This window comes from Etheostoma cragini, chromosome 15, assembly GCF_013103735.1.
Source record: "Etheostoma cragini isolate CJK2018 chromosome 15, CSU_Ecrag_1.0, whole genome shotgun sequence".
NCBI classification, from domain to species: Eukaryota; Metazoa; Chordata; class Actinopteri; order Perciformes; family Percidae; genus Etheostoma; species Etheostoma cragini.
The window spans coordinates 7,585,792-7,613,362 of record NC_048421.1 but is presented as its reverse complement, the minus strand read 5'-3'; the positions used below and the strand labels follow the sequence as shown (position 1 = coordinate 7,613,362).

Here is a 27,571-nt window from a genome sequence, read left to right as displayed (position 1 = left end):
TTGACAATGACTGCAGGGCCAGGGATTGAACCACCAACCGCCAGGGATTGAACCAGGCAACCGCTCTACCACTGAGCCACAGGAACAGGAAATACAGGATTACCCCAAAATGAGGTTGATATAGTGGGATGTCCTTGCAGGGGCAGTCTAATTTTATGCTTTTAACTAAAGGAGAAAAGTTAGGGAGAAATGTCAGAGTGAGGGCACCTTTCAGTTGGTAGAGCAGGTGTCCACATATAGAAGTTTACTCCTCGACACTTCGGTTCAGGGTTCGACTCCAACCTGTGGCCCTTTACTGCATGTCATTACCCTCTCTCTCCCCTTTCATGTCTTCAGTTGTCCTTGCAACAACAAAGGCCAAAAATGATCTTGAAATTAAACATGTTTGAGTGATCTAAATATCTAAATAGTTAAAACCAGTGCACACCAGTTAAGAAGGACTGAGTCTGTGTGGTCATGTGGTGTCAGTCAGACACACTGTTTAGGCATGAGAAAAACAATATTCACTCAATGTTTTGTAGTAACACTAGACTTATGAGTAGTAGTGAAGATGCCTATTTCTGACCACTCTGACTATCATCTAAGATGCAGCTTCATTCTTTGGCAATTGATGAGCAGTATAGCAGCACTGAAATTATGTGGATTACTGAAAGTAAACAGGTGATGACATTAGTTAGTAAGTGGGTCTTTCTGTAAATGTGCCTTTCTGTAAAAGAGATGACATCATCAAAGAATTACTACTGTTTCCATAATAATTTTCTGTGATTCAATATGTCCCACAGCTTCAGCCACCAATGTCGCAAACCACCAAATCCATCCGATTGTTATTTGTGGTTTTTGTGTGACACGCTGTTGTTTTATCATATCACAGGAGGAATCAATGTTTTTAAAATTAAACATTTTAATGTGTTTTTTTTTTACTTAACAAATTAAAGTAAATGTTAACCACAAAAGAAGAAACAACCTTTTGGAAAACAGTTTGATAATTTATTACCGGTGCCAAGTCGAGCCGAGTGCATGTTTTTACTAATGCATACACTGTAAATCAAGCAACAGTTTAAACTTCATAAATCAAGACAAAGTTGCATACAAACTCAGGTCTGACTGAGAGACGCTGTATGAGTCAACATTAAAATGTCACACAGGAAAAAAACATCTCATCTTGCGGCTGCATGTAAGGAAGGAGAATGTTTACTTGTGCGGTGCATCTATGTGGTTACAAGCTTGACTCCTGTCCTTCACCAGACGGCAATAAAAGATCAGCCGAAGCGTGTATGTGTGAAACGTGTGTTTAGGCCTGTTTGTGGGTTAGGTTTCAAGATGTAGTGGTGCAACTATGCAGTAATGTCGGATGTTTATTAAGGGGGACACAACTTGCAAAAAGTCCAACGAGAGATAGAAAGTGTGCTTAGAGGTGAGTGGTACTGCACACAAACGGAAATGAGGCTTCTCTGACGAGAAAGACAACATACAGAAGCACATTTACAGCAAGACACGAGCATCTGCACTACAAGGTCACAGTTACTTTACAGACAATTTTTTAACCCAGCAAATTTTATTGTTTGCATTGATTCTACAAGCACAAGTAGAAGAACTCTTGTGCAACTGCGGTAATTTCCACAACCGACTTGTTATGTCTTGTAACACACCAAATGATAAGGTACGGCAGCATCTGAGAAAAGTAAGTTGTAACCCAGTAAGAGATAATGATCTGCAACAGTTTCACAAAGCCAATAAGAGCTGTGATACGCTTTTACAAAAGGACATGTACCAACAATCTGTTTTAACGTAGCCTCTGAGAGGCCTCACTTTCAGGTCCGATAATCCAAACACACACTTACAGGTGCTGTTGACCATGTTAAGTAATAAAACAGCTTTCTCAGTACTAAGAGCGGAAACTGTGACTTTCTTTCACTACAGTAGGTGCTTTTAGAGGTGTAGGTAGGTGTTGGGCGAGAAAAATATTTAGATCAAAAGGTTTTTGTTTAAAACTCTCAAACTCTATCAGAGGTCATACAACTCATTTAATGTTCAAACCTGGGAGAGCTCTTGCTACCTCTCATGCACATAGATCAGTGTGACACCAAAAGCCTCAGTTGTTATAAAATAGGATGTTGTTATGGCCTTCTATAAAGTCATAAGTCACAAATACAAAGTCAGCCTTTTAAACTAAAATGTAACATAGCTTTAATCTGTATGTACAGCATGAATTATGTATAACTTTACCAATCATTGGTCGATAAGAGTATATCAATGTAATTATGACCACATAGTTATTTCTTTGTATACATTTGACATGAATAAAAATGTTGTTCTGAGAGATTGATTTGATTTCTACAAAGCAAGCACTTATTACCCTAAAACTAAATAAGATTCTAATATGAGAGGTCAGTGTTAGCTGGGTTACAATTATCACGTGCATGGCTTCAATAAGTATGAGACCAAAAGTATACTGGAATGCACAATGATTGTTTTTTTCATCAACAATATCAGGCAGCTTTCCTCACATGATATTTAGGGAACACTGTGGTTGTCTGAGGTTTTCATTATGCTGATCCAGCACATGCTCTTCTTCCTAGATATTTTGAATTACTCTAGGCCAAAGTGTATCCGCTAAAAAAATAAGACTTTATTCTCTTTGGTGTAAATGTCTGGGGCCCTCTCTGCTGCAGAGATCTAACACCACATCCTACCACATTTGTCCATCTAATGGTGGGAGCTGTTCTAAAAATTCCGATGTGCACTCAATTGACATAACACAGTGATGAAAAGACACTGATTATCTTTGACTGACATTGTTATTGGTTAAATTTAAATAACAACACAACATGAAAACATTAACACAAAAGCTTTGTGAACATTAACAGCAGATAGGGGGCTGCTCTCAGTTTCAGATTTTTGGGGGATCTAAGTTTTAATCAGCAAAACCTTAGATCATTTAGTAATTCTGCATTGCGTTGTGAGACAGGACCCTGGAGTCCCAGAGTCATGTGGCCGCTTCTTGCAGCCAACACTCTTTGATACATCTGGAACACAGAGACACTGAGCCTCTGAATCAGCAGTTATGGGATATTATGCTGATGTTGTGAACCAGAGCATCTCACATTTGAAGCAACTGAAATGAAACTGCCTAAGCTTTGGTGTAAACACATTTTAAAGGTTGCATGAAGCTGTTCTTATTTTCTTATTCAGGTACATGTTTCTTTTTACTTTTTTCCTGTGCTTTTCCAACCACCGTAACTATTTTAACCCTGTTGATGCAGGCTTAGGATATTAATAAAGCTTTATTGCGGACACAGGTCCATATTACACATCATACAGTGTAAAAAGTGTAAAAAGGAGAACAAACATACAAAATAATTCCATGTTCACCTTGAGGATATACAGGCTATTGCACCAATGTCGTTTTGATCTAGAAGAGTATCTATGACAGCTTTTCAGAGGACTGAGTAGGGCTTAAAGTGCCTGGTTTTCTGACTTGTCCAGACGACACATAAAACTAAACATCACTTGTCTTGAGAGTGCCTCACAGGTCGGCACTAAGCTCATGATATGAACAATTCAACGTACATAAGGTGTGATCTTCCATTTGTCAGCATACTAGAACTGTGTCAATTTGTACAACCAGAAACGAACACTTGACATGTGTCTGCGCCATGCACACCAAGCACACTCATCTGGTTTCTGAGAACTGAGATGACTCAATTTACTTTTTTTTGTGGCACTTCCCTTAAAACCTACATTCTAAAAGCTAGACTCAGTGACTTGTGACAAGAAACACATTCTTTATCTTACAAATAAACACTTCACAATAATGTACACAAACTTTCAAGTATTTACTAGTGAACTAATGAGAAACAAATGAGGAACAAATTGCTATTAAACCATTAGTTAGTTTGTAACTCCTAAACAAATTTGAATGATTAGTTAATGTTCATTAAAAATCAAGCAAGGAACAAATCATTAACGACTTGATAATTGATGAATTGTTAATAGGTACTTTGCTTATCACTTCTAATAAAGGACTATGTAATATTAAGTTACTAGAGAACAGACTGGGGGATCCCATATTAAAGAATCAATACGTAATGATTAGTTCATGAACATCTGAGAATCAATCATACTGACCACTTTTATTTTATTAGTTGTTCCTGCCATTAAGTTTTTTGCTGTTTGGAACTTCAGTTCCAAGAAGCACTCAGTAGGTTAGTAGGTAACTCATTAAGTTATTTTTTTATGTTTTAATAAAAGAAAGCACTTGCCAATCATCTGTCACTTAAATGCTTGAATAATTTTAGTCTACGCCAACTGATGACACTCCAAAGAATGAAGGGATGTTAGCTCCCTGAATTATCTTGAGGGACAAACCTGAACTTGCTTTCAATGAACTTAATTTATTTGAGCATTAAATAATGCATTTGGCCTTTCAGAGCTGAACATGCACAGATAGCTGTGTAGCTGTTGTGTTGAGCTGTTGAACACAGACCAGAGATCAGAGTTCTGAGAGGAAGAGACCATGCAGAAGCCACCAGAGGTCTCTGCAGCTCAGAACTGCAGCTGTTTGTGGCAGGATAGGAATCCAGGTCTTGTGAACATGAAGCAGGTTGCTACAGTTTGACTAGTGGAATTTAAAAAAGGTTAAAGGCCGTGGGCACAGCAGAATATTTGAACAGATGTGGGCGAACTCAACACGTGTTCCCACCCAGCCACAAAGTTTCTTACAAACAAATTGTCCCTGCACTCCCACATATAAACTACAGACACACACACACACGCACGTACACACACACAGAGACACACACACACACACACACACACACACACACACACATAAACACCAGCCGGCCCACGCAATACACATGCGGTAGTGTGTGGATGATGGTATGGAGCTCTTTGATAAATTACACCATACATACACACAAAGAGAGCGAGATTTATTTTCTATTTGTCTGTTTCTAAGGATGATTATCATGTTTTATAAAATCTGTTGGATGACATTTATCATTCACAAATGTTGCGCAACAGACCAGACCTGCTGTATTTCAGGATTAGTACTAAGCTGTACAATTCATTCATTTGCTTCAGATAGTTCTACTCAAATCCAAAGCCTAAAGCAAATATGACTTAAATGTCTTTATTCCACCCCTGAGCTTTGGCACGTGAAAGCCCCAACCGTTACAGTAAACCACTCCCGCTCCTGGACTGGGCGTGTGTCAGGAGCTCAGGTGGGATTGTGTCCATTCCCAACAGACAGTCTCCTCAAGTGGTTCGCTGTGGAGATTAAGAGGGGAATAAATTCAGGAAGTTCAGTAAGAACTGAATTTACCGGCGCCAAGGTGCGTTTGGAAAGCTAACCGTCCAGGAGTGGCAGAACTGGAGAGAGAGGCACAGCGAGAGAGACCAGAGAGAGAGAGAGAGAGAGAGAGAGAGAGAGAGAGAGAGAGAGAGAGAGAGAGAGAGAGAGAGAGAGAGAGAGAGAGAGAGAGATAGAGAGAGATAGAGAGAGAGAGAGAGGGAGAGAGAGAGAGAGAGAGAGAGGGAGCCGCACCAATAAGAAAAAAACTGGGAAAAGTTACGGATGCAAACGTCCCATTGACACACACTGAGAAACCAGAACGATTCATCAACTGTTAAGATTTTCTAATTAAAATACCATCTTAACGACTCAGAGAGGAAACATCTACAGTCATGAAGAAATATTCATATCCAGGTAAGCGAGTTGTTCTTACTTAACGCAACGTGTTTTTCCTTTGCGATATCATCAGGCTGGTTATAGGTAAAGGCTTGGAAAGTATTGGCGTGTGCGTGCTTGAGTGTGCCCGTGTGACAGCTAGACGGTATCGACTTAATTCCAGGTAAATGTTTAACAGCAATAGGTCATTCATCACTGCTCCTCAACATAAGTGAACATAGCAAACTAGTCTAATTTTTTTTAATTTTCCCTATGCAGAAAGGGCCCACACACCTGGGTGGGTGTGGTTGGGAAACATTTATTTATTAATGTCTTATTGTAGCCGTTATAGCCTATTTATATGGTATCATGAAAGAAAGGTGGCACCCAGCCCAGAGCTTTTTCTAAAAAGTCTTCAGGCCAGATGTGAGTTTCTTTTATGTCCTGAAGAACACAATAAAGGATTTCACTTGTGGCCTTCATGCCTCTGGTGTTTGTTTGTAATAGGAGGAAAACATGGAGTGCACAGTGGTTGTGCAGGAGAAGAAAGTAAAATATTACAGTAGCGTTTACCCCAATCATGAGAGAATTAGGTTGTTTATCAGTTTTGACTGGCAGTTTTATGGTGTCGTTCATTCAAGCCTCTCTGCTATGAGCGTGAAGAAGGACTTGAATTGATGCATCTGCATCAAATCTACACAAGTCTATTTATTCTGGGACTGGCTGGATCTGATTGTCATTATTGCAACATTGTGTCTTATTAAATGCAGAGGTTATCATAACTGGGTATTAGACAGCTGGCAGATTATTAAAGATGTCTATATACTGATTTTGCATGGGAAGTCAAAAGTTGCTGCCTTGCGCAGAGACACTTCATTGGGGAAATGTGAAGGATGGACTTCCTCAAACTGTCCATCACTACTGGGTACGTCCTTGGGATTCCCCTCTCTCTCCTTCCCTCCTTCCTTTGTCTCTTTTCTCCTCCAACTCTTCCTTTTTCTGACCTTTCTCTCCAGCACTTCTTACTATCATCTTACCATCATCTCCTCAAGCCTCCTTGCCCTCCTCTTTCCCCTCTCTATCTACCCTTCCTCTAAGCTCCGGCTCAGTCCAGTGTACACAACCCTATCCTGCGGAATGCCAGCTTTCCCGGTTTGTCTTCCCAGAGTCTTTGTGCGATGAAGCGTCCAATGGTTTTCCATCAGAGCCAAGTGCATGTTGGGTCATGCTGCCTCTCCTCCTGTGTGTGTGTTCTCCCTCTGCTGTGCGACATGTGTGGAGCTGTCACATTCCTTGTCAGAGTTCTGATTTAGGAATTGTCTAATAACAAAGTGAGTGTAGTCTGATGTGTGTGTGTGTGTGTGTGTGTGTGTGTGTGTGTGTGTGTGTGTGTGTATGTGTGTGTGTGTGTGTGTGTGTGTGTGTGTTTTGAAAGGCCCTCCTCTCTATCGTTTAGGGATGTTTAGACAAGCATCAGAGATGTAGAGGGAATGAGCAGAATGATTGTGTATCTGGCACATATGAGGTGCTAGTTTTAAACCTGATGTGAAGAAATGTGTATACATGTCATGTTTTCAGAAGCGGTTGCATAGACGTGTGTGTCTGTGTGTGTATGTCTGTGTTCACTCATGCAACCCATCGGAGCTGCTTGTGGAGCCGATCCCTGCCTTGCACACCACTCCCTCAAGTCGTCTGGATCAATGAGTAACCTGTATGAATAACAGACAACAGTCATTTTTTTCCAAAGTGCACTCCTCCTGGTATGTGCTTTTATGTGCTGCTCAAAACACACACAGACACACACCTAATTCCACTACATGTACCTGTGTGACAAATGGCTCACTCGATGCTGCATTACAGATTTTAGCCTGTTTATGCTGGAGAGTCAGCGAAGCTTTGATTCAGAGCCTGAAGCTATTGTTAGATGGTAACTTGAAAGTCAAGCTATAAACTGTGTTGAGACATATTTGCCCTGTCATCTAGCAAAGCATGCAGAGTATGGTCTAACCTTCAATTTGGCTTCCTAGAAGCCTGTGAATAAGTAATAATAAGGTATTGTAACATGTGGACATGCACATACAGTACTCTGGTTGGCATCCGGGCCATATGCAGGGTTTTTGAAATACTGAGGTCCGAAAACTAAGCTGCCTTAGGGGGTTTGGGCTGGCATGACCATGTGTTAAAGTAAAGAGAAATATGTAGCTGTTAGCTTAGCAGTAGTTAAAATGTCAGGGCAAGACAAAATTCCACCTAAAATGTCTATAAAGTATATACACCTTGAAATTTAAGCAGATTTGGACTGAACAGTTTCCATTTATATCTGCTTCTCACCAGGATAGTGACCAAAATTGCATTATATTACATTCATGAAATGATAACTGCTAATATAAAAAGATGTGTGTTTTGTATCACAGTGTTAAACTGCAGCATTTATGTGATAAATTGTTATGTGATAAATGTTTTGTCATAACATAAATCTGTCAATTTGTATTGTAAACCTTATATGATTGACAGGTGTAGCAGCGATAACTACGCTGGTGTGGCTTAGTGAACTGTCGAATTGGCCATTTGTCTAACAGGTATTTCTTTAGAGATACAGTAGATAGGCTATTAATCCAAAAACTTTGTTCTACACTATACTCTATCAACACAGTGTCACTGATATACCCTGGAATGTGGACTTCCCCTGATTGCAGGAGGCCTACATTCTATGTCTTGTCTCTGCTGTGTATGGTCCTCCCCTCTCAGCCATGTGGAGCCTGCTCTGAAGTGTCCACTCTGCTCTGTGTTTATTATCTGCAGCAAAGAATGCAGTTCTAATACGCTGGCCGCTGCCGCTGGGGGTGTCAACAGATACAACAGACTGCCTGTACTGTAGGCCCGAAGCCAGGAGAGAGCCTGTAAAAAGATAATGGCAGGCTCAGAGAGGATATGATGTGTGGTGGAACATGTGCACTTACTGTACATGGGTATTAGAATGATGAAGTGCATGGACAGGCACACATACAATTATAACAGGCATACAAGCACACATACATTTATTTCATCATTTCAAATATATGAGTTAATTAAATACCTAAAACGTATAGGTGACCTAATATTCAAGTTCATTGCACTGAAATCTGATTGACTTATAGACATGATTAGACAGACTTTACCACTAATCTATAAGGGAAAAGTCCATAAAACTGTGGGTATTGTTTTACAACGCAAGAGATATTAACTCCACTCTTAGGCAGGAGCAACCTTGTCCTGTCATGACATGAAAACATTTTTTATTGCAAACACTTTAAGTGTTAGTGATTCCTATCTATTCAGAAAGCTTACGGGAGCAGAGAATTTGCAAGATGTTGCCTGTTAGCTGCATGCAAGCCTCATTTGGAGCAAACAAACTCTTTATATAATTTATAGCAAAGTAGTATAACAAGCTAATAACTCTTTAGAACATTACAACTATCTGCACCATACCATGTTAAGATGGAGTGACATTTGTGACATTTCTCAACGTGCATATACAGTACACACAGCCGCTCACTCACTCAGTTGTTCACACATGTATGACATACAGCTAACTACATGTGTCCTGGGGAGTTTCAACCCATAAAGTTGCATGAACTATTTAATTGACTCTGTGGGTTTTAACAGCCTCTCGAGAAGAAAGGCAGATCCTTATCTGCCACACCAGTATTATTTTATAGACTGCCACGGTATCCTGTCTAACCCCGGGTTGAAAACACTTTTACATAATATGATTTGGGCTTGTGTTTGTGTTGTGAAGAGGACACAGAGGTGACTGTGTGTTTGTCAAAGCGGTGATGGTTTTCAATGAGCATGGTGAGTGAGGAATAGGTTGATTGTGTGGAGGTAGGAAAAGGTGTTGCCAGTTCATACATTTGGCGCCAGAACAGCCACTATTCATTTGGGAGGAGTGCAGTTCAGGGTCATGGCCAATGTCTTTCCTCAACTATTTGTGTGTTGATGTCTGTGTGTGTGTGTGTGTGTATGTGTGTGCGTGTGTGTGTGTGTGTGTGTGTGTGTGTGTGTGTGTGTGCGTGTTTAGTGTGGTCCTTACTCATTAGGAATGCATCCATGTAAAGGCCTTATCTGGGATATAAAAACAATCTTGAAAAATAGTTCTCTTTTTCTTTCTTTCTTTCTTTCTTTCTTTCTTTTTTCACTCACTCTCTTTCTCTCCACCCGTATATCTGCTCCCAGGTCTTTCACAGGCATAGTTGCTGTAAAATGCTGTGTTTGCAGCGTACCTTAAACATGGGTAATGAGTGCCATAAGAGCACAGTGGAACAGATGGGTGATTAGAGAGACAGAGAAGGAAGGGAATTAGGTATGAACGATGTTAACGTTTTCACACATTGATTTTGACTGTGTGAGGATAGTGTTTAGTGACGGTAGCTTCATTCTGCAACTGCGGACAAAACGGTTGTTTTTAATTAAGTTTAAAAGAAAACACCTTTTGCATCACAATGTTGTGGCTACACTTCAACTTATTGTTGAAGTGTCCCCCGCTTAGTTGATTAATGCTTTAATGAAAACACAACATGGCCCCTAAAGGGAAAGAGGACAGAGGAAAAGGGATGGAAAGAAAGAAAAAAAGAGAAGATCATTTACCTCCTGCTCAAATAAGACACAGCGTGGGCCTCCTTTTGCAAACACAAAAATCTCAGGTAGTTGTGTGCAAAAGAGACAGAGCATGCATTATAGTGCGTGTTTTGTAAATCACTCCACCCTTCTGTGTATGTGTGTGTGTGTGTGTGTTAGTGTGATAGCTCTTGTGTTTCAAGTATGTTGAAGTGCTGCACCCTCTGCCCTCTGTTTACCTTCGCTAGTCATCTGAGACCAATAACTAATCAGTTGACATGTTTGTCCAGGCATAGCCATGCACTTGACTGGTCATGTTACACACACAGACACACAACCACATACATAGCTACACCAAGCAGTGCAATTGTCATCAATCAGTTGAGGCCCATAGTAAATACACAGGCAGCAATGCATTTACTCAGGTCCACAATATCACTTGCGGCACCGCAAGGTTTTTCCATTAGAATAAACACTGGTTTCATTCTTTTTATGTATCATGTGAACATAATGACCTCTGTTGTAGGAGTGTCATAAGGCAAATATGACCTCAGAAGATTACAAATCCCCTCAAGGGGAACAATACATGGATCATGGTTTTAAGAAACCTGTTCAAGCAGTGATGTGCTATGCATGTGTGAGCAGGTTAGTACACACATACACACACAAAGAAACACACATACACACACACACACAGACACCTTTGTGCCAAAACATACAGTTTAACTTTTCAGGTGTCACTCCTTCAGTTTGTATTAAAACTCACTGTGATTGGCTACTGAGTATTTGCTGTCTTTATGTCTGTCAGTACTTTGCCCTCACTTTAAACCACTCTGCGGCCGGAAGAGTTGTTACTGCTTCTATGGCACAGTGCACTGTTACAATGGTTATGTGTGTGCGTGTGTTCACCTCGCCTCTCTCAAGCTGTATTCCCAGCCAAAAGAGTTAATAAGTATGGGCATGCCTTTTGGCTGCAAGGCTTGAAAGACTTGGCTGGCCTTTATTTGTTCTGTCATGTTTCTATACATTTGAGCTCTAAAACACACTTGTACTATATATACACACTCACATTACAGACTGACAGTTTTATCACATAGCTCATAGCAGATTCATGATTTGCACCTAAAGTAGGAAAAAGGAATTGACCTTTGAGACTCTGAGCACCCAGTTTGCAATTTTAAAGTCTAGGAAATTAGTCAATACTTCCTCTCTGAATTAACAATCAAGGCAGAAGCAATTCTGTTACTGACATGTATACCAATTTTATTTTAATACTTACTGTAAAACTTTTTTTTTTACAATATAGGTAACCTGGAACATGTTTTCTTTGTCAGTGCTTTGTTGAGTTGTATACAGTATATGTCAATTTAAAATAATGAGAGTATCTGCACAACGTATCCAGCCTCCTCTGCCAAATATATTTACCATCTTCCTTATGTGCCGCTGCATGCCAAGGAAGTACAAATGAGCTAATGCAAAAACATTTGTTTAAACATTTTATTGAATGTGTTCTTCAGAGTCAATTCTGATTTGTAAAAGCATCATCTGTAATATAATTATTGAAAAGTAAACAGTTATGCTTTGTATCACCTGACAAGCAAGCAGTTTTGAAGAAGCAAACGGGCAGCTTCACTTAGCCTCATGTTTGTCCCACTCAAGATGCAGTGTAGTAAAATTTGGGCCTGACTGGGCTTACCTGCTACAGATATTGTCTGTCTTGTGGGGCTGGTCATGGCAGAAATATAAGTGCACTGATCTCTGTTTGCACATTTCATCATCTCTTACATACACGCGCATGCACACACACACACATACACGTTACACTAGCTTTACTCATGTCTTCCAGTCATACAACGATTCACTGCCTTTATGTTGAAACCAGTGACATCACAGCTGGAAAACCAACCACCATGTTTGCTGGCATTACTAGCAGAAAATGAATGTCATGTTATATGGATTTGAGGTAGGAAGTATTTCTAAGAACAGGATGGGACAACTAAACTGACTTACCAGCCACTGGATGAACTTACCTCATTTCAACAGCACTGACTGGGTTGATGCAGAGAGGAACAGACGACCGGGAAAGTGGAATAAAGAGAAGAAGTGTGTGGTTAGTGTAAGAGAGATGCAGCATCTTGTTGTCGTGCCATCACCTGTTTCAGGAATAGAAATATATTAATGTGAACACCATCACTAGAAGAGAAGTCAGCGGATCACCAAAATCACTAGGGGTTATTGTGTGTGGAGCATTCATTTCGGGGCAGAGATATTTGTAAAACTTGAAAAGAAACTTAGTTTATTTATTTATTTATTTGATCATGTGTAATGTTTGGGCACCTTTTTGTGATGATAACCTGCCAATCCCCTCACTGATATTTAACAGAATGAACTTTTACTTTTCTGAGGCGCGAACAGATCACACCCACAGTGAACCTTGGAACGTTTTTTTTACCTGAAGACGAGTTGTCGCACTCTGTGCCATGCAGTTTTATTACCATGCTATACTTCATTCATTTTGTCGTACATGCCATTTGTCTGAGGTATTTCTACATCATCCACACAAGGGAACAAAAATCTGGCTTTCCTTCAGCAACTAAATGTCAGTTTTGTCAGTGGTCAAGCAATAATAGCGACCTTTCAAATATCGGCTGACTTTGTTTTTTCACATGATAGCTGTAGATTACATGGCCTTAGGGTGAATGGGAAGTAACTGATTCCCACTTGGTGCTTATACATGTTTGTTGATTGTTACAGTAAGTCCAGAGCAATGGCTTAAAATTTCATTTATTGGACTGTCAAAAACCAAACTTGTCACTCAAGCTGTTCTTAATATAAGTAACAATAACAAAAAAGTGTTGGGAGTGAATAATGTATCAGGAATGATGTAACAGAGCATGTGCAGTACTTCTTTCCTAATGCTGAGCCTCTTGTTGATGAATATGTAATGGCACATCTGTTAATGATACAGTTTCTCTTTACTCCAGGAGATGTTAGTGATGTCCTTTTGTCCTTTTTGTCCCATTTACAGTGAGATCAGCCAGCGGGCGGACAAGGAGAACAGAAAGAGAGGGATCTGGCATCACCAGTCCCAGTGAGTAGACTGCACCCCTTTCAGCTCTATCTACACATACAGCTGTCCATTCATCATTCATCCATGCATTCCACACAGGCGTACCAAGTACAGCATCCATTCTGTGCATCCATATATCTGAAAGACTGTACACTGACAGATACATGTCCACGCATCTGTCATTCATCCAGATGTGGTTGCTGTCAAAGTCATACACTGCCTTAACAACCTTCATTTAATCGCTCAGTATTCCTCTAAAGCATTGTGTAAGTCAATGTCAGTGATCAGAGGGATGTGGTAACACTGAGGGCAGAGCAGGTCCTGTTTTCTATTCAGATAAAAGCTGAAAGTGTGCATGCACACACACACACACACACACACACACACACACACACACTCACAGAAAAGTATGCGTATCTTTCTTTTCTGCATAGAAAATGCAGAAACTGCATAGAAACTTTGAAATATATTCCTCAAAAGCCATCCCAAAAAATTATTTTTGTTTGTGTTTCTGCCAACTAGAACAGAACACCTAACAAGATAACTAAAAGAGCACCACCAGCTCTTCTGTCACTACTGAAATCAAGACATTTTTTTGCTTTTTTTTTTTAATATAAGATTTCTTCAACACCCACTGGTGCGTCGACAACTCTTTTTTTTAACGTTTTCATTTATACTATTTTTGCAAAACTTTCTGAAATCACTTTTCCTGTATTTTCTGATGTTTCCCTCCAGGAATTTGAATGAGCATGAAAACAAGTAGACTTACAATGGTGTCATCTGTGGGCTTCTGTGTTTGTGCATCCATTACTGTGTGTGCATGTGTGTGTTTTCACATAGCTCATACACATTATTGGCATGCAGGCTGAACACACACAGGCTGTATATGAAGGCACACACTCGACGTGTGAGGAGCTGTGTGTCATTCAGTGGCCGCTTTCATCAAATTTGCAGCATGGCTTGCGATATGAGATCCTTTTCTGTTGCGTTCATTTAGACACCTTTCACCAAAAGGCCCTAGCATTTAGGAGGACATTAGGACTCACAAATGTATCTCCAATTTTTGCTGTTGACAATCCTTTGTGTTAACGGTAGGCTGGCCCCATTTGTGATCTTTGTGGAAGCGGTGCCCCAGGATGTGTATTCATCCCTCAGACAGCTGACAGCCCAGGAGACAGCAGGCACATTTTGACAGTGCATGGTGGTTGTGTGTGTTTCTGCTTATATTTATATGTGTCAACCCAGATAAGTATCTGGAGTTTATTAAATACAAACAAAATCAGCAAGCTCATAAACAAGAAGAGGTTTGGACATGACATGGACAGCAACATGAGCGTCATTACAGTAATGTTGTGAGGACACAAGAGGAATTTCATTCTTAGATTTGAGTGAGCATGAGTACTTCACACCCAGTCTAGACTTTAGAATCAGATGTGAAATAAATGTCCCCAATTTTGAATATGGGTGTGTCCTTTTTAAGGATCTGCCTAAATACCTGCAGTAGAAGTTAGCAGATCTACAAACAGTACACATACAACAACCAAAAAAGCATGCTCGCAGACAGAAACACACACACACACACACACACACACTCACACACACACACACAACTTGGGGTAAGGACTCATTCCTTACCTGAAGAAGGCACTCCATCGGTTTCCTGCTGAGAACCGTGGCCTCAGATTGAGGTGCTGATCCTCATCCCAGCCGCTTCACACTCGACTGCAAACCGATCCAGTGAGTACTGAAGGTCACATGCCGATGATGCCAACCGGACCACATCATCTGCAAAAAGCAGCAATGCAATCCCCCTCCCACCAAACTGCAACCCCTCCCCACCCCGACTACAACTCAATATCCTGTCCGTAAATACTACAAACAGGATAAGTGACAAAGCACAGCCCTGGCAGAGGCCAACCCTCACCTGGAACGAGTCTGACTTACTGCCGAGAACCTGGACACAGCTCTCGCTTTGGTCATACAGAGATTGGATGGCCCTGAGAAGGGACCCCCTCCCCCCATACTCCTACAGCACCTCCCACAGTATCTCCCGGGGGACCCGGTCATATGGGCATACTCCCAAGCTCCCTCCAGGATCCTTGAGAGAGTGAAGATCTGATCCATTGTTCCACAACCAGGACGGAATCCCCATTTTTCCTCTTCAATGCGAGGTTCTATCGGCCAAACACTCCTTTCCAGCACCTTAGAGTAGACTTCACCAGAGAGGCTGAGAAGGGGTAAAGTCTACTCCAAGGTGCTGGAAAGGAGGGTTCCTGATAGTCGAACCTCTGGTTGAAGAGGAACAATGCTCTTGTCAAGTTTTTATTTTATTTATATGAACAGGGTTGACATAATATCAACATTATTACAAATGTAACATTTACTATAAGGACCCAGCAGGCTATACTTACACTTACTCTCAACTCCTCTAATTTTTTTATGTTAGATTTAATTGTCTTCAATTCACAATAAGATAGATTTTATGTTAAAATGTGTTCTCCCTATTATCTTATACCCAAATGAAGAACTAGTGAAAACCTCCCGCCCCCTTTGCTGAGACCTCACAGCATCACTTCCTGTGGCATATTTGCAGCAAAATTATGAATTGAATGTGAGAATGTATTTTATAAACTGAAGAGAGTGCGCTTTTAGTCCAGAGCAGCTTCTCTCATCACTGTATTATTTGCTTAACCCTGTTTAACTATCAAGACTACACTTAATTACTTTGGAGTTGGATCCTTCCTCACACTCACACCTCCTCCTGCTCCTAGGTTTGTAAATTATTTGCCCTTAATGTATGGAAGCAAGCCATCAGAGTTACATGTTTTGGCCTTTTGGGGTCGCCAAAGTGCACATTTTCCTGATTTCATCACCTAATGCTTTGAAATTTGGCAGCTGGCTTTACTGAAAGAATTAATAAACAAATGACTAGAGACAGATATAGAAAAGAAAAAAAAGAACCATAGAAACACATTGTACACATAGGTCAACATGTAATACCCAAGGCCACTGACTGGGGCAATGTGTGTTGCACAAATGTCAGACTGACATGTCTGAGTGTGTTTGATCTCTCTATCAGAGCTCAGACGCTCACCATGTGAGCTTTGACCCCGGGCGCAGTGTGAGTGACGTGCTAAAGGTCAGAGGTCATCTGACTTTCCTGAAGGCAGAGATTGGTCTACACCAAGCAACAGTTTCGAGCGAGGGCTAGGGTTTCACTAATCTTCATAAGACACATACACACACACACACACACACACACACACACACACACACATGCACACACTAGTCACTCTTTCTTTCTCTGTATCAAATATTTACTCTTGCTGTCATTGCCGTCACACTGGCTCTCCTGTATTAACCCTTGAAATCATTTTTGGGAAGTGTGTTTTGGCAGAGTCGGCCCTTGCTTCCACCCTGTATTGTTTTTGCATGTCAGTATTATTTCAACAGACTATCATCCTTCCACACGTTTACAAAGGCAGAGCTGTATCCGAATCATCATGAGGAAGTCTAAACGTAGTTCAGGGAATGTCTCACTCCAACTTGACAAGATTGCTGCTGTGATCAAATGAATCAAAGCTACACACACACACACACACACACGCACGCACACACACACACACACACACACACACACACACACACACACACACACACACACACACACACACACACACACACACACACACACACCCAAGGAACATTATAAGTAAGCTGACGGAAGAGTTTGCGGGTCCAGCGGGTTATTTTAGTCTGTAAGGAGCCTGTCCATGTCACATGGCGGAGCTAATGGTTTCTATTTTTGAGATACAATGCTGCTTCAGTCTTTTGCTCTCATCTGAGAAAAGGGAGGGTAAGAAAAAGAAAGAAAGAACTCCGAATGCAACATATGATTAGCACATGGGGATGTCGTAATTCTGAATTCATTAGCATGACACACTGAAGGGATCAAACTGGGGAGAAGGAGGGAGAACAGAGAGCCTGAAAGAAAAGAGAGAGTAAGAAGAGGAGGACGAGGAACAGAGGGAGGGAGGGAGAGAGAGAGGGGAGGGAGAGAGAGAGTGGGAGAGGGAGGAAGAGAGTGGAGTTAAAGAGCAGACACTACATGTGGTTGTGGAGGGAGTGATCTGGTTATGGAGGGGGACAAATTCTCAGGTAAGACAAACTTTCTGGAAACTCTCAACCCAGATGCTTCTATTCTGAATGAAAAACAACGTGTAGTTTAAGGTTTTTCAATCAGTGTTTTTACTGTGATGGGGTGTCTATTCTGTAGCAGCCTGCCTCTGTTTTCCCCTCTATGGTATTTTCCATTCTCTCACTCTGTCCTGTTTGCTGACTGCATGTTTTCTTTGGGGTTTTGGGCTGGAGTTCTGCAGCAGTTTGTGTAGCTGTAGCAGCTTAGCGGACCGGTTTTGGTGTGTCTGTCTTTATCTGTCCTGTGCCTGTTATGTTTGCACACTTTTTTGTCTCTGGTTGTGTCCACTATCTCCACCCCTCTCCTTCCCATTGTTTCCAGTTAAATGGTTTTGTCTTTACAGATTGTCGCTCAGTTGCCAATGTTTTTTCCATTCCCTGCCACTCTACACATTTTCACATTTACAAGACATTCATTCCATGACAAAACCTTTCTGAGGTTTCTGTGGCGAAGTGACACAGCGTATATTTCTTAGACATTTTCTCTCTTTTTTTCCCCGGACATCTGCATTCTCCCATTCTTCTTTGGTGTGAAAACAGGAAAGAGCTCTGTTTGAACAGTACTACTCTTGTCCCTTGTGGCGCTTATCCCGGGTCGGTCATCAGTCAGTCCCTCCTTTAGCTAACAGGAGAAAGCCCTGCTCCAGTCCACTGGCAAAGAGTAAGCTGAACTTGCAAATGAAAATCCTTACATTTTCCACTCTGCCCGTCCAACGTTGTTTTTACCGTTGGATGCTGTAAACAATATTGAATTGATAAGACGTCTGTGTGTGTGCGTCTGTATTTGCGTGTGTGTGTGTATGTTATACATTATGCTATAGTCATTAGTGAGGCAATGCTGTCTGTATGCTAATGGTATTTTATGTGTGTGTGTGTGTTTGTGTGTGTGTGTGTGTGTGTATGTGTGTGTGTGTGTGTGTGTGTGTGTGTGTGTGTGTGTGTGTGTGTGTGTGTGTGTGAGTGTGACCCAGCATAGCTTGTTGGACCTACACAGTGTGTGAAATCTGGATGGAGGTGAGATCATTGACAAGTGTGTATGTGTGATGGAGGTATCACTCTCTCTTTCTCTCTCTCTCTCTCTCTCTCGTTGTGGCCCCTTGTCTCCAGGTGCTTCCTCCAGGGAGCTGTAACGGCTTCAGCGGGACATACTTTGTGTATGTTTCTGTTTTGACATAATGTTCACTGGAGTATTCATGTAATCATACTTTCAAGTGCGTAGTGTGTATGTCAGTGGGCTTTTGGGTCAGTTTGGAGGTATGTTGAATTGTATATGTCTAAAGGCTGTGTCCTCTGTGTGTGAGTTTGTGTGTAAAGCTTGTTAAAAAGTAGAGGAATCCATTCGTTTTGGTCTGTAGGCTTCAACAGACTCACATGTTATACAATTGTATTTAAAATATCTGGACATGTATCGTTATGGACAAATTAATTTAAATTCACTTCTCGCTAACGTTTCTCCCACTTTGCTGTTGATCCTGATATTCAAGGCTCAGTTTGTTTCCTGTGTTTTCTTCCCACATGAATCAACAATGATGACGCTCTCAGTGGAAACTGTCCATCAGCCACACAGAGACAGAGGGCCTGACGCGCTCCATTCATTCCAGTCACAGCGAGGTCATCTGATGATGTTTCATGAAAGTCTTTGTGACACAGCCAGCGTCAGCTCAGACTCATGACTTTCAGCCCTGGCTAGCTAAGCTGACCCTTATGCGAAGGTTTTAATGAATTTAATGAAAGATGTCAGTCATCTTGAATCTGTGCTGTTTTATATACAATATACTTTTCCCCCAGCAGGTGGAGGTGCTGAGTTGAGTAATCCAAAATACCTTCACCATAATGTCTCCCTCTCCCAGTTGTAGCCTACAGTACCTGTTTTGAATATCATTCTATAGGTTTAAAGAGTAATGTAATTACCTGTAATCACAATTGTTGTTGTTGTTGGGTGAGTTACCATGGCAACACACTGAGCAGAACAATATGTGAGTGTTGCTATATATGGCTTGTTGACACATAAAACAGTGTTATTACCCGGTGGAGTGAGCAAAAGGCGGAGGTGAGAGAGAGACAGAGCGACAAAGAGAGAGAGACACAGAGAGACAGAGCGAGAGCGAGAAAGAGAGAGAGCCAGAGAGAGAGAGAGCCACAGAGAGAGAGACAAAAAGAGGCCTATTGAGAGTCATCAGTGATGGAGGACAGCTGCTCTCTCTATTTACCGAGCCATTCCATGCGTGTTGGAAGACACATGCAGGCAGAAGCATGTGTGCAGACCACAGAATAGACTGTATATAGGGTGCAGACAGTTGAAACACGCACGCACACACACACACACACACACACACACACACACACACACACTGAGCAATCAAGGGGTATGCCAGTGTGTTAGTGTGTGTGTGTGTGTGTCTGTGCGGTGCATTTGTACCATGTTTCCAACAGGTGCTGTATTTGATTAAAGTTAGCAGAGCCTGGCTGGGTGCTGGTGTTTAACATTTGGTTTAGGGCAGCTGCTGTCACTACAGCTGTGCATATACTTTAGGCAAAGCTACTTCCGCATTTGGGCTCTGCGGACACACGATGGGTTTTTGCATGGGTGTGTGTGTCAGTAATATTGTGAAATTGTCTGACCTGCAGCCCCATATCTTTACTCCATTTACAATTCACCAAATTATGCAGACTCTTACATTGTGTGAGTAACTATATACTGTATGTACACTGATCTGCTGCAGCTGTGCAAATCTTTAGTTTGCAAAGATTTTTTTAACATACTGGATAGTCAGTGATCCTCACTGCAGGGCTGTCTCTTGCCATTTCTTGCCACGTTTAGCTGAGAGCACAGTACTGTACTGTACTATAGTCTCTTGTACTGCAAAACAGGCACTTTTCTGGTTATGTTTACATTACCAGTGCTGCTTCATTCATTTGTCATGCTAACACTGCTCTCTTTCTGTGTCTCTCTGTTTTTTTCTTGCTTTCTTAAATCTACCTGCTAGTTTCCATTTAAGCAATGGGGGTTCTCTCTCTGCCTGGGGAGAGAATTGGCACACATTAACCCTCCTCTCCCCTCTGATGTCCTGAGCCAGGTACAGCTGCATATTATGAGTGTTGCCATGTAAACAGAGCAGTGGTAACTAGCCAGTCACATCCAAAATATACACACATGTACAAATTAACACACATGCAATCAATGCACACACTCACCAACGCTCAACACGCACAGATTTAACCTCATCCAGATGGCTCATTTGACATAGCCTGACTCATGGATGAGCTGTCTACATGGAGGCCAAGCTTTTGTTATTTAATGATGAACTCAGCAGGAACCTGAGGTATCCTCTGTAGCTGATATTATAATGTTTGGAAATAATGACTTGAAATGAAACACAGATCATTATTCACACTATAAAACTGTCTGGGGAATGCTTACAATTCCTGTAACACACAACTTTCAACAGATATAATGTTACTAGATTGATTATTTTCTTCACAAAAACAAACATTTTAAACATAGAGACTTATTATTGTGACATCATTCTTTTTTACATCAACTGCTGAAAACGTTATTGACACAAGTATTGACTTGACCATCTCCCATTTAACAACTGATTCATTAAATCTGCAGAGACTGCAAGAGAGTGGTTGCATTTTGATGGTGAGTCAGAATCTGGTCTTAGATGTTAGGTGTAAGAAGTTGCATTTGAAACAGCTGTAGTCATGAATACAACAGTTCCGGTTGTATCCTTGCATCCCAATGCCCAGTGCGGGTTTGGTTACTATTTAATCGTTTCTTGGAGCTGCGTCTCAGATTCCAGAGATCGCAGGTCTACCATCCACTGGCAAGGGCCAAACCGCAGGGGAGGGTGCAGACTGGCGCCGAGGCTTGTGGACCTGCAACCCAACGACGTGTTGGTGTCTTTGTGCATGTGCAGATTGACTGTTGACATTCGTAACCTGCTGTTGCCCTGGCACTGCCCTAGCAACTGCCACGCCAGTTTGGCATCTGTTTATAGAAGTTATCCTCTTCTCCTCCCATTCTCCATTTACAGCTTGCAGGAGGGCAGAACCCACTTCAGAGTGGTGGTGGTCTGGGCTTCTTCAAGCAATAAGCAACTGTCTGTGTCTCTTTTCATCTGTAGGCTGCAGTGCAACATAACACCAGCAGCTGCCTATTCAAATACATCACAATACAGTAATGTCCAGGAAACCTGAGGCCCAAAGAATATTTTACGGATTATTAGTTATCTTTTTTTTTTTTAAACAATAGTTATACAGCATTGTCAAAACTACTTTTAGAATCATAATCCAAAAGTCTCTGTCTCCTCATGGCACATTAATTATTGTGATAATAAAGTGTAAGCTTACTGTTTGGCCTTCTACATTACTTCTATATCTCACAGTTTAACATTGGTGATGAAAAAGTACAACTTTCCTTAAGAACCAGGACACAGCAATTAGGTTTCCCAGAAATAAGATGCAGTGTGGTGTAATTCACCCCATAAGAAGCTAATGATATCAGCAATGAAAAATATGGTATCAACATGACCTTGTATGACCTTTCACAGTCATGCAAACATTTAGGCCAATACTGTACCTACCGTATCCAAGGGATTTTTTCTATTAATGCCAGATTCAAACAGCTTTGCAAAACATGGCATGCTGCATAACTAAAACTTTTTTTCTTTGATCTGAATGAAGTTATTTACAGATCAGGGTGAAAAACAATGTAGTCCTCTCTCTGTGTGACAGTTGTTACAGCAGATTGAATTTGCACTGTTTGGGCAGGCTGGGGCTTGCAAAGATATGCAGTGGAAGGAAGTGTGCTTTTTTATTTGTGGGTGAAAGGGTTGGCTGCTGGGCTGAGTGCATGCATGTATATATTTTTGCCTGCATCTGCTGCACAGAAATCTGTTTGTGTGCGTACACATGCATCTTAGTGTGAATATGAGTGTGTGCCAGGGAGTGGAGGAATCTGACACACATATTTTTTGGGCAGGACACACTGTGTGAGTTGAGGGTGTGTCCAGAGCAGGATTCTCCCCATGTTTCCAGTTTTATTTATTTCGCGATCACATTACTGTATGCCAGTGAAACTGCTACCACTAAAACTGTTGTCCATAGCAACAGGTTTTATTTATAGGTGCAACACTGTCCCCTGCTGGAAAAGGTGACATAGTGTCAGCTACTTCATGAAAACAAGTACAATTGGGCCTACTGGATGGATAGGATGACCATCCTAATGTCCTTAGTATTTGGCATCTCAGCCAGCTACTTCAAAGCTTTCTTAGCTGACCTGGCTTTTACAAATGCCAGGCACAGCTATCCCAAAATATTTTGATCGAAGATTAGAGAGCTCTCTCACACATATTGTGGGTTACATTCTTTGCATGGTTCAATTGCAGGGAAATGTGGTGAAAGATTAACTTCAGAATGCATGTTTTAGAACAGTAAAGCCTCATATTAGTTTTAAAATGTGTGTGTTAGTGCGTATATGTGCACTCATGCACAACTTTGTGGATGATTTGCAAACAAGTTTGCCAGACATGCAAGATTTCAGTCCCAAATATCAGATATGATAAATTACACATTCAACATCTGAATTCTGTCTGTTCATAGCCTAAATAATTTAATATAACTCACATACAAATAATTTTCCATATCTCTACATTTGATTAGGTAGAAAGGATCTTCTCCTATTTACCTCATTGTGTTGCTGTCTTTCAAAGTTGGTTTTCTTTTGGAAGCAGTATATTTTTGAAAAGAGAGTTATGTGTATTTTAAGAAGAGAGTCCCAACATATGTATACGCGCTGCTACTACTACTACTGTTTACAGGCTAACTGTTACTTACTGGTCACTACTAATTGAGTCATTTTGGCAAAGAGGCCAGTGACAGGCTCATTACAACTGGCATGTGGCTGGTGAAGGATAAATATCAGGGCAACTTCTCACTGTCTGGCCAATATTTATTCTCTTTAATTATATTTATTGATTGTGTGTTTATCGGTGTCTTGTACTTGTCCACCTATCCCTTTCTGCCATGAATTGTGAATTTTCCCGTTGTGGGATTAATTAAGGATTTTAAATCTTGAATCATGAGTCTGTCATACAGCTGGGTAACTCTACGTGTCTCAGACAGGGAGGGTGAAAGTTATGATATTGAGACAGCTGCTGTTTTGCTCAGAATTGTTTTGCATCATAATCTTTACCATGACAAGTTCATCTTGACATGCATTCATTGAACAACACATCCAGATGCAGAATTACACATGCATACAGATACAAACATACAGTACACATATACAGATAATGACATCCCCCAACTGCTACATTCATCTTGCTTCTTTTCCAAAGCACGTGCTTTCACACACACACACACACACACACACACACACACACACACACACACACATACATACATACACTGGCCATCGCCCCTGTCATCCCTTCCCCCTCCCTCCCCACACACAGAGGCTCATTCACATGGTCATTAAGTCATTTGGCTGCTTATTTATTGATGTCTGCCTACAGCAACTGAGCATGTCAGACGATCTAACCGCCTGCATGAGCCTGTCTTGGCCATATTAGTCTATAGTATGATTCTGTCTTTACTCTTGATTAATTTATGTATCTACTGTGATTGTTTTACTCCATCCACTGTAAGATATGTTTAAATGGAGATTTTTTTTCTATGTGAATTTTAGCGAGTGCGCTGATTCATGTGCTTTTAGGATGCAATGTTGGCATAATCAACAGAGTAAGGATTTGAAAGAATCTGAGTTATAGCTATGTAGTGTTTCATCAGTTTCCCCGGGTGTTTTAGTCATGGGATGTAGCCTACAGGAAGCGTGTTTGAATGAAGCATGCGTATAATTTTACCAGCCCTGTCAAAAATAAGAGCTTTCACTGAAAGGAACCAGTCTGAGAGGACGGCTGCAGAAGGGGAGGGAGACATGGAGGGAAGGAGAAAAGGGGGGAGGGAAGACAGTGAGCTAGAGAGAGAGGGAGAGAGGGAGGGTGGGGGTTGTCATTGCTTGCTCATTCCAAGCTCTGGAAGTTGAGAAGGAGTAAAAGAGAAAAATAAGTTGCTGCTTTAAGAAAGAGGGGAGAGATAGAGAGAGGATTTGGATCAGTGAGTTGCTCAACTCTTTTTTCTCTTTCCTCCCCTCCTCTCTCCTGCACAGGCTCCTAATTTGGGATTTGTTTAAAAGCAGGACTGCGCCTCAGGAAGACTTTTCCTTGCTGAGGAAAGGGAACCCTGCTCCCTCTCTCTCGCATTATATACACCCGCACATACACACTTGCTTCCCAAAATGTCTGATTCCACTGTCAACGCTCACTTGGAAGGGATCATATCAGACTTTGAAGGTTAGTTACTGTCTCTCTTTAGCTCTGCTGCTCCACCGCTTTTCTTCTGCTAGCGAGGCACTCTTTAACCCTGCCATGAGGACACTATAGATGATTTCCACATGTTTGATTGGAACCGAGCGGATCTGGAAGAACCGAGAGAGTGAAGGGCTTGTTGATGATTGTGGAGAGCTGTGGTGTTTTGAAAGGCGAATCATGCTAAAAGGGTTGCTTTTAACTGCTCTTCATCTTAAGCAACACTCATGAAGATACATTCATTGTTGAGATTTGTGAGTGTGTTTGTTGTGGATGTCGTGTATCTGAAACTAAGATGTGTCAGAGAGGAACTGCATTCAGAAGACGCAGCAGCTGGAGACAGCAACTGAGCATACGGCTGTGAGGGGAACACCTGGTACACCTCCCCCTCTGTTCCCTCTTCTCATTTTCATCTGTCTGCCCCTGGTCCACAGATTCCCGCTGTCATCCATCTCCTCCCACTTTTCCTCCTCCTCCACCTCTTCGTCCAACGGCTGTGCTTCCCCTTTTCCTCTCTCAACAGCTTGTCCATCCTCAGCCCCTCTCTCCTTGGCCTGGCTGCTGGTGGATGCAAGGAGGGTGGGTGGTGGGCTGACAGGCCGACACCTCTCCCCACCCTGACTGTCTATCTATCTGTCTCCTGTCTCTCACAAACACATAGCCAATAGGAAACGCATCCACACTTGTCCAGAGCTTCTCCTCTGTCAACACCAGGTTGCTTGTGGTATGTATTGTGAATATCTCTCCCTAGCTGTCTTTTAGGTCTTTAAATCTCTGGCTTACAAAGTGCAACAGATCAGAAAGATAAGTGGCATTGAGAAAAGGGAGGCATCAGGGGCAAAAAAGTGTGCGATAACCATGTGGCTGGAAGTCATGCTTTCAGACATCCCTTGCTCGTGTGTAACACAAACATAACAGGGAGGACAGCATAGCACAGATGCCGCGTGGTGTGATGCCGATGATCAGCCGATAAGTCAATAACAATCAGGGTCGGAAAGTAAAGTTCTCGCCTTACAGCAACAGATTAGCTTTTTTAAGATAAGACATTTTAAAATATTTAATAAAACTACTTTTGAAAATGACAGAATCACAGTGTTTAGCAGTCAGGGATGTTCTGTTCAAAAGTATTATTATAAGGCAATCTGTAAAAAGACACCTTCACTCATATTAAAATGGTTACTTTGATTATGCCACACTGGCCTTTTTACTGTGTCCATATCATAATCAAGTAAATAATGCTCAGAAAGATCACCCAGAAAAACAGTTTGCACTTTTAGTTTACTTTTGTCATTACAGCTCATCTTATAGATAGACTATGTAACTTTGAAAAGAAGAAATAACATAATCTTCCTCTTACGAAGGAGAAGTTAAAATCAGAAGCAATAAAAGACACCCTTTCTCCAGGCAGTACACTTTTTTTTGTTGCTAGAGCCTTACTTGGTCTGGTATGACTAGTAGCTCATGGTGGCTAATGTTAACAATCGTTTGACTGATGTTGTATATAGTGGACATTAGTGAGTCGGTTCACTGACTTAATGATTCTTCTCTACTTGTACTACTGTAACAAAGTAGTACAAGGAACAGAGACCATGTAACACATACATGTTTTAGCATGTATGTGGCTGCAACAAATACACAGTCTGGGTAATATATAAGTCAGGTTACAGTTGTAGGATTTCAAGTTCAAGGAAGATTTGGCAATAAAGCTGTGCTTATTAAGTGCAGTATATGACATATATGTATAGTATATGATAAAGAAAGCCTGATGATTTTGTACAATTTTCTATGGCTGCATTTTTGTGCTCTCTTAATTTGATGTATAAACTCATGGTGTAAATTTGCTTGTTACTCATTTAACACTGTAGGGTATCGATTTGCTGACAAACCTCAATGCTCTCAGATGTGTCATCTGATTACATTTTGATGAGTTATTTGAATGTTGTGAAATATATAAGCGTGCAACATTCACATCATTTGCTTGTTGGATTATTAGAGCTCTTAAAAAGCACAGAAAACATTAATGATATAATGTGAGACTTATACTGTAATTCATACCATCGATTTGTGAATCAAAGTAGGCCGTTTTTTGTAGGCCATTCTTTTCTACAACAATTTGTCTATTTGCCATCTCAGTGTGATTCCCTCTGTCACACCCTTTGCTGATGACGCCAGTGAGAGACTGAGACAGAGGACAGAGTTTTCTTGCCCACGGGGCTGATGAACTCAGCTGTGACTTTAACCTCACACATTGACACGCTGACACAGATCACTGACCAGGCCACTGGGCCTTCAGCTCAGCAAAATGAACACACACACACAAGCACGCATGCACGTTTGCACTTATACTGTGTCATTTTTTATAGGTCCTTGAAAGAGGTCTGTTGTGTTGCTAACAGCCTCTTGTGTTTCCCTTTCAAATTTAAAAATATCTTGATTTGAAAAATATCATCTATCAGTGAGTGAGACATTAGGTAGTTTGCAGTAATATCCCATGAACAAGATATGTTGTTTAGGCCTACTGTATATTGATTTTTTTTTTTTTTAGCAATGAAAACAAAACTGCAACTGCTGCTAGTTTTTTTTCTTTCATTTGATTCCTTGCCCTCTTTTTTGGTCTGTATCTGTAAGCTGCATAGTAAGGGCATTCACTGGTCCAGTGAGAGG

The 27,571-nt window shown here is 41.2% G+C and overlaps 1 protein-coding gene across 5 annotated transcripts in view; it reads left to right on the top strand.

The window, feature by feature from the left end:
* Positions 1 to 5,244: 5,244 nt before the first annotated feature.
* The window catches only part of LOC117957918 (septin-9-like), a 66,267-nt gene continuing 43,940 nt past the window's right edge, over positions 5,245 to 27,571 (top strand). The window contains exons 1-2 of one of the 5 annotated variants that reach the window (XM_034893998.1): positions 5,245 to 5,710; positions 13,296 to 13,358. In XM_034893998.1, coding sequence (XP_034749889.1) covers positions 5,689 to 5,710; positions 13,296 to 13,358 — 85 coding nt within the window. In that variant the 5' untranslated portion in view covers positions 5,245 to 5,688. Of the gene's footprint in view, positions 5,711 to 13,295; positions 13,359 to 17,218; positions 17,496 to 24,614; positions 24,893 to 27,571 lie in introns of those variants that run through there. The other 4 variants (XM_034894003.1, XM_034894001.1, XM_034894004.1 and 1 more) reach the window with 4 other exon arrangements.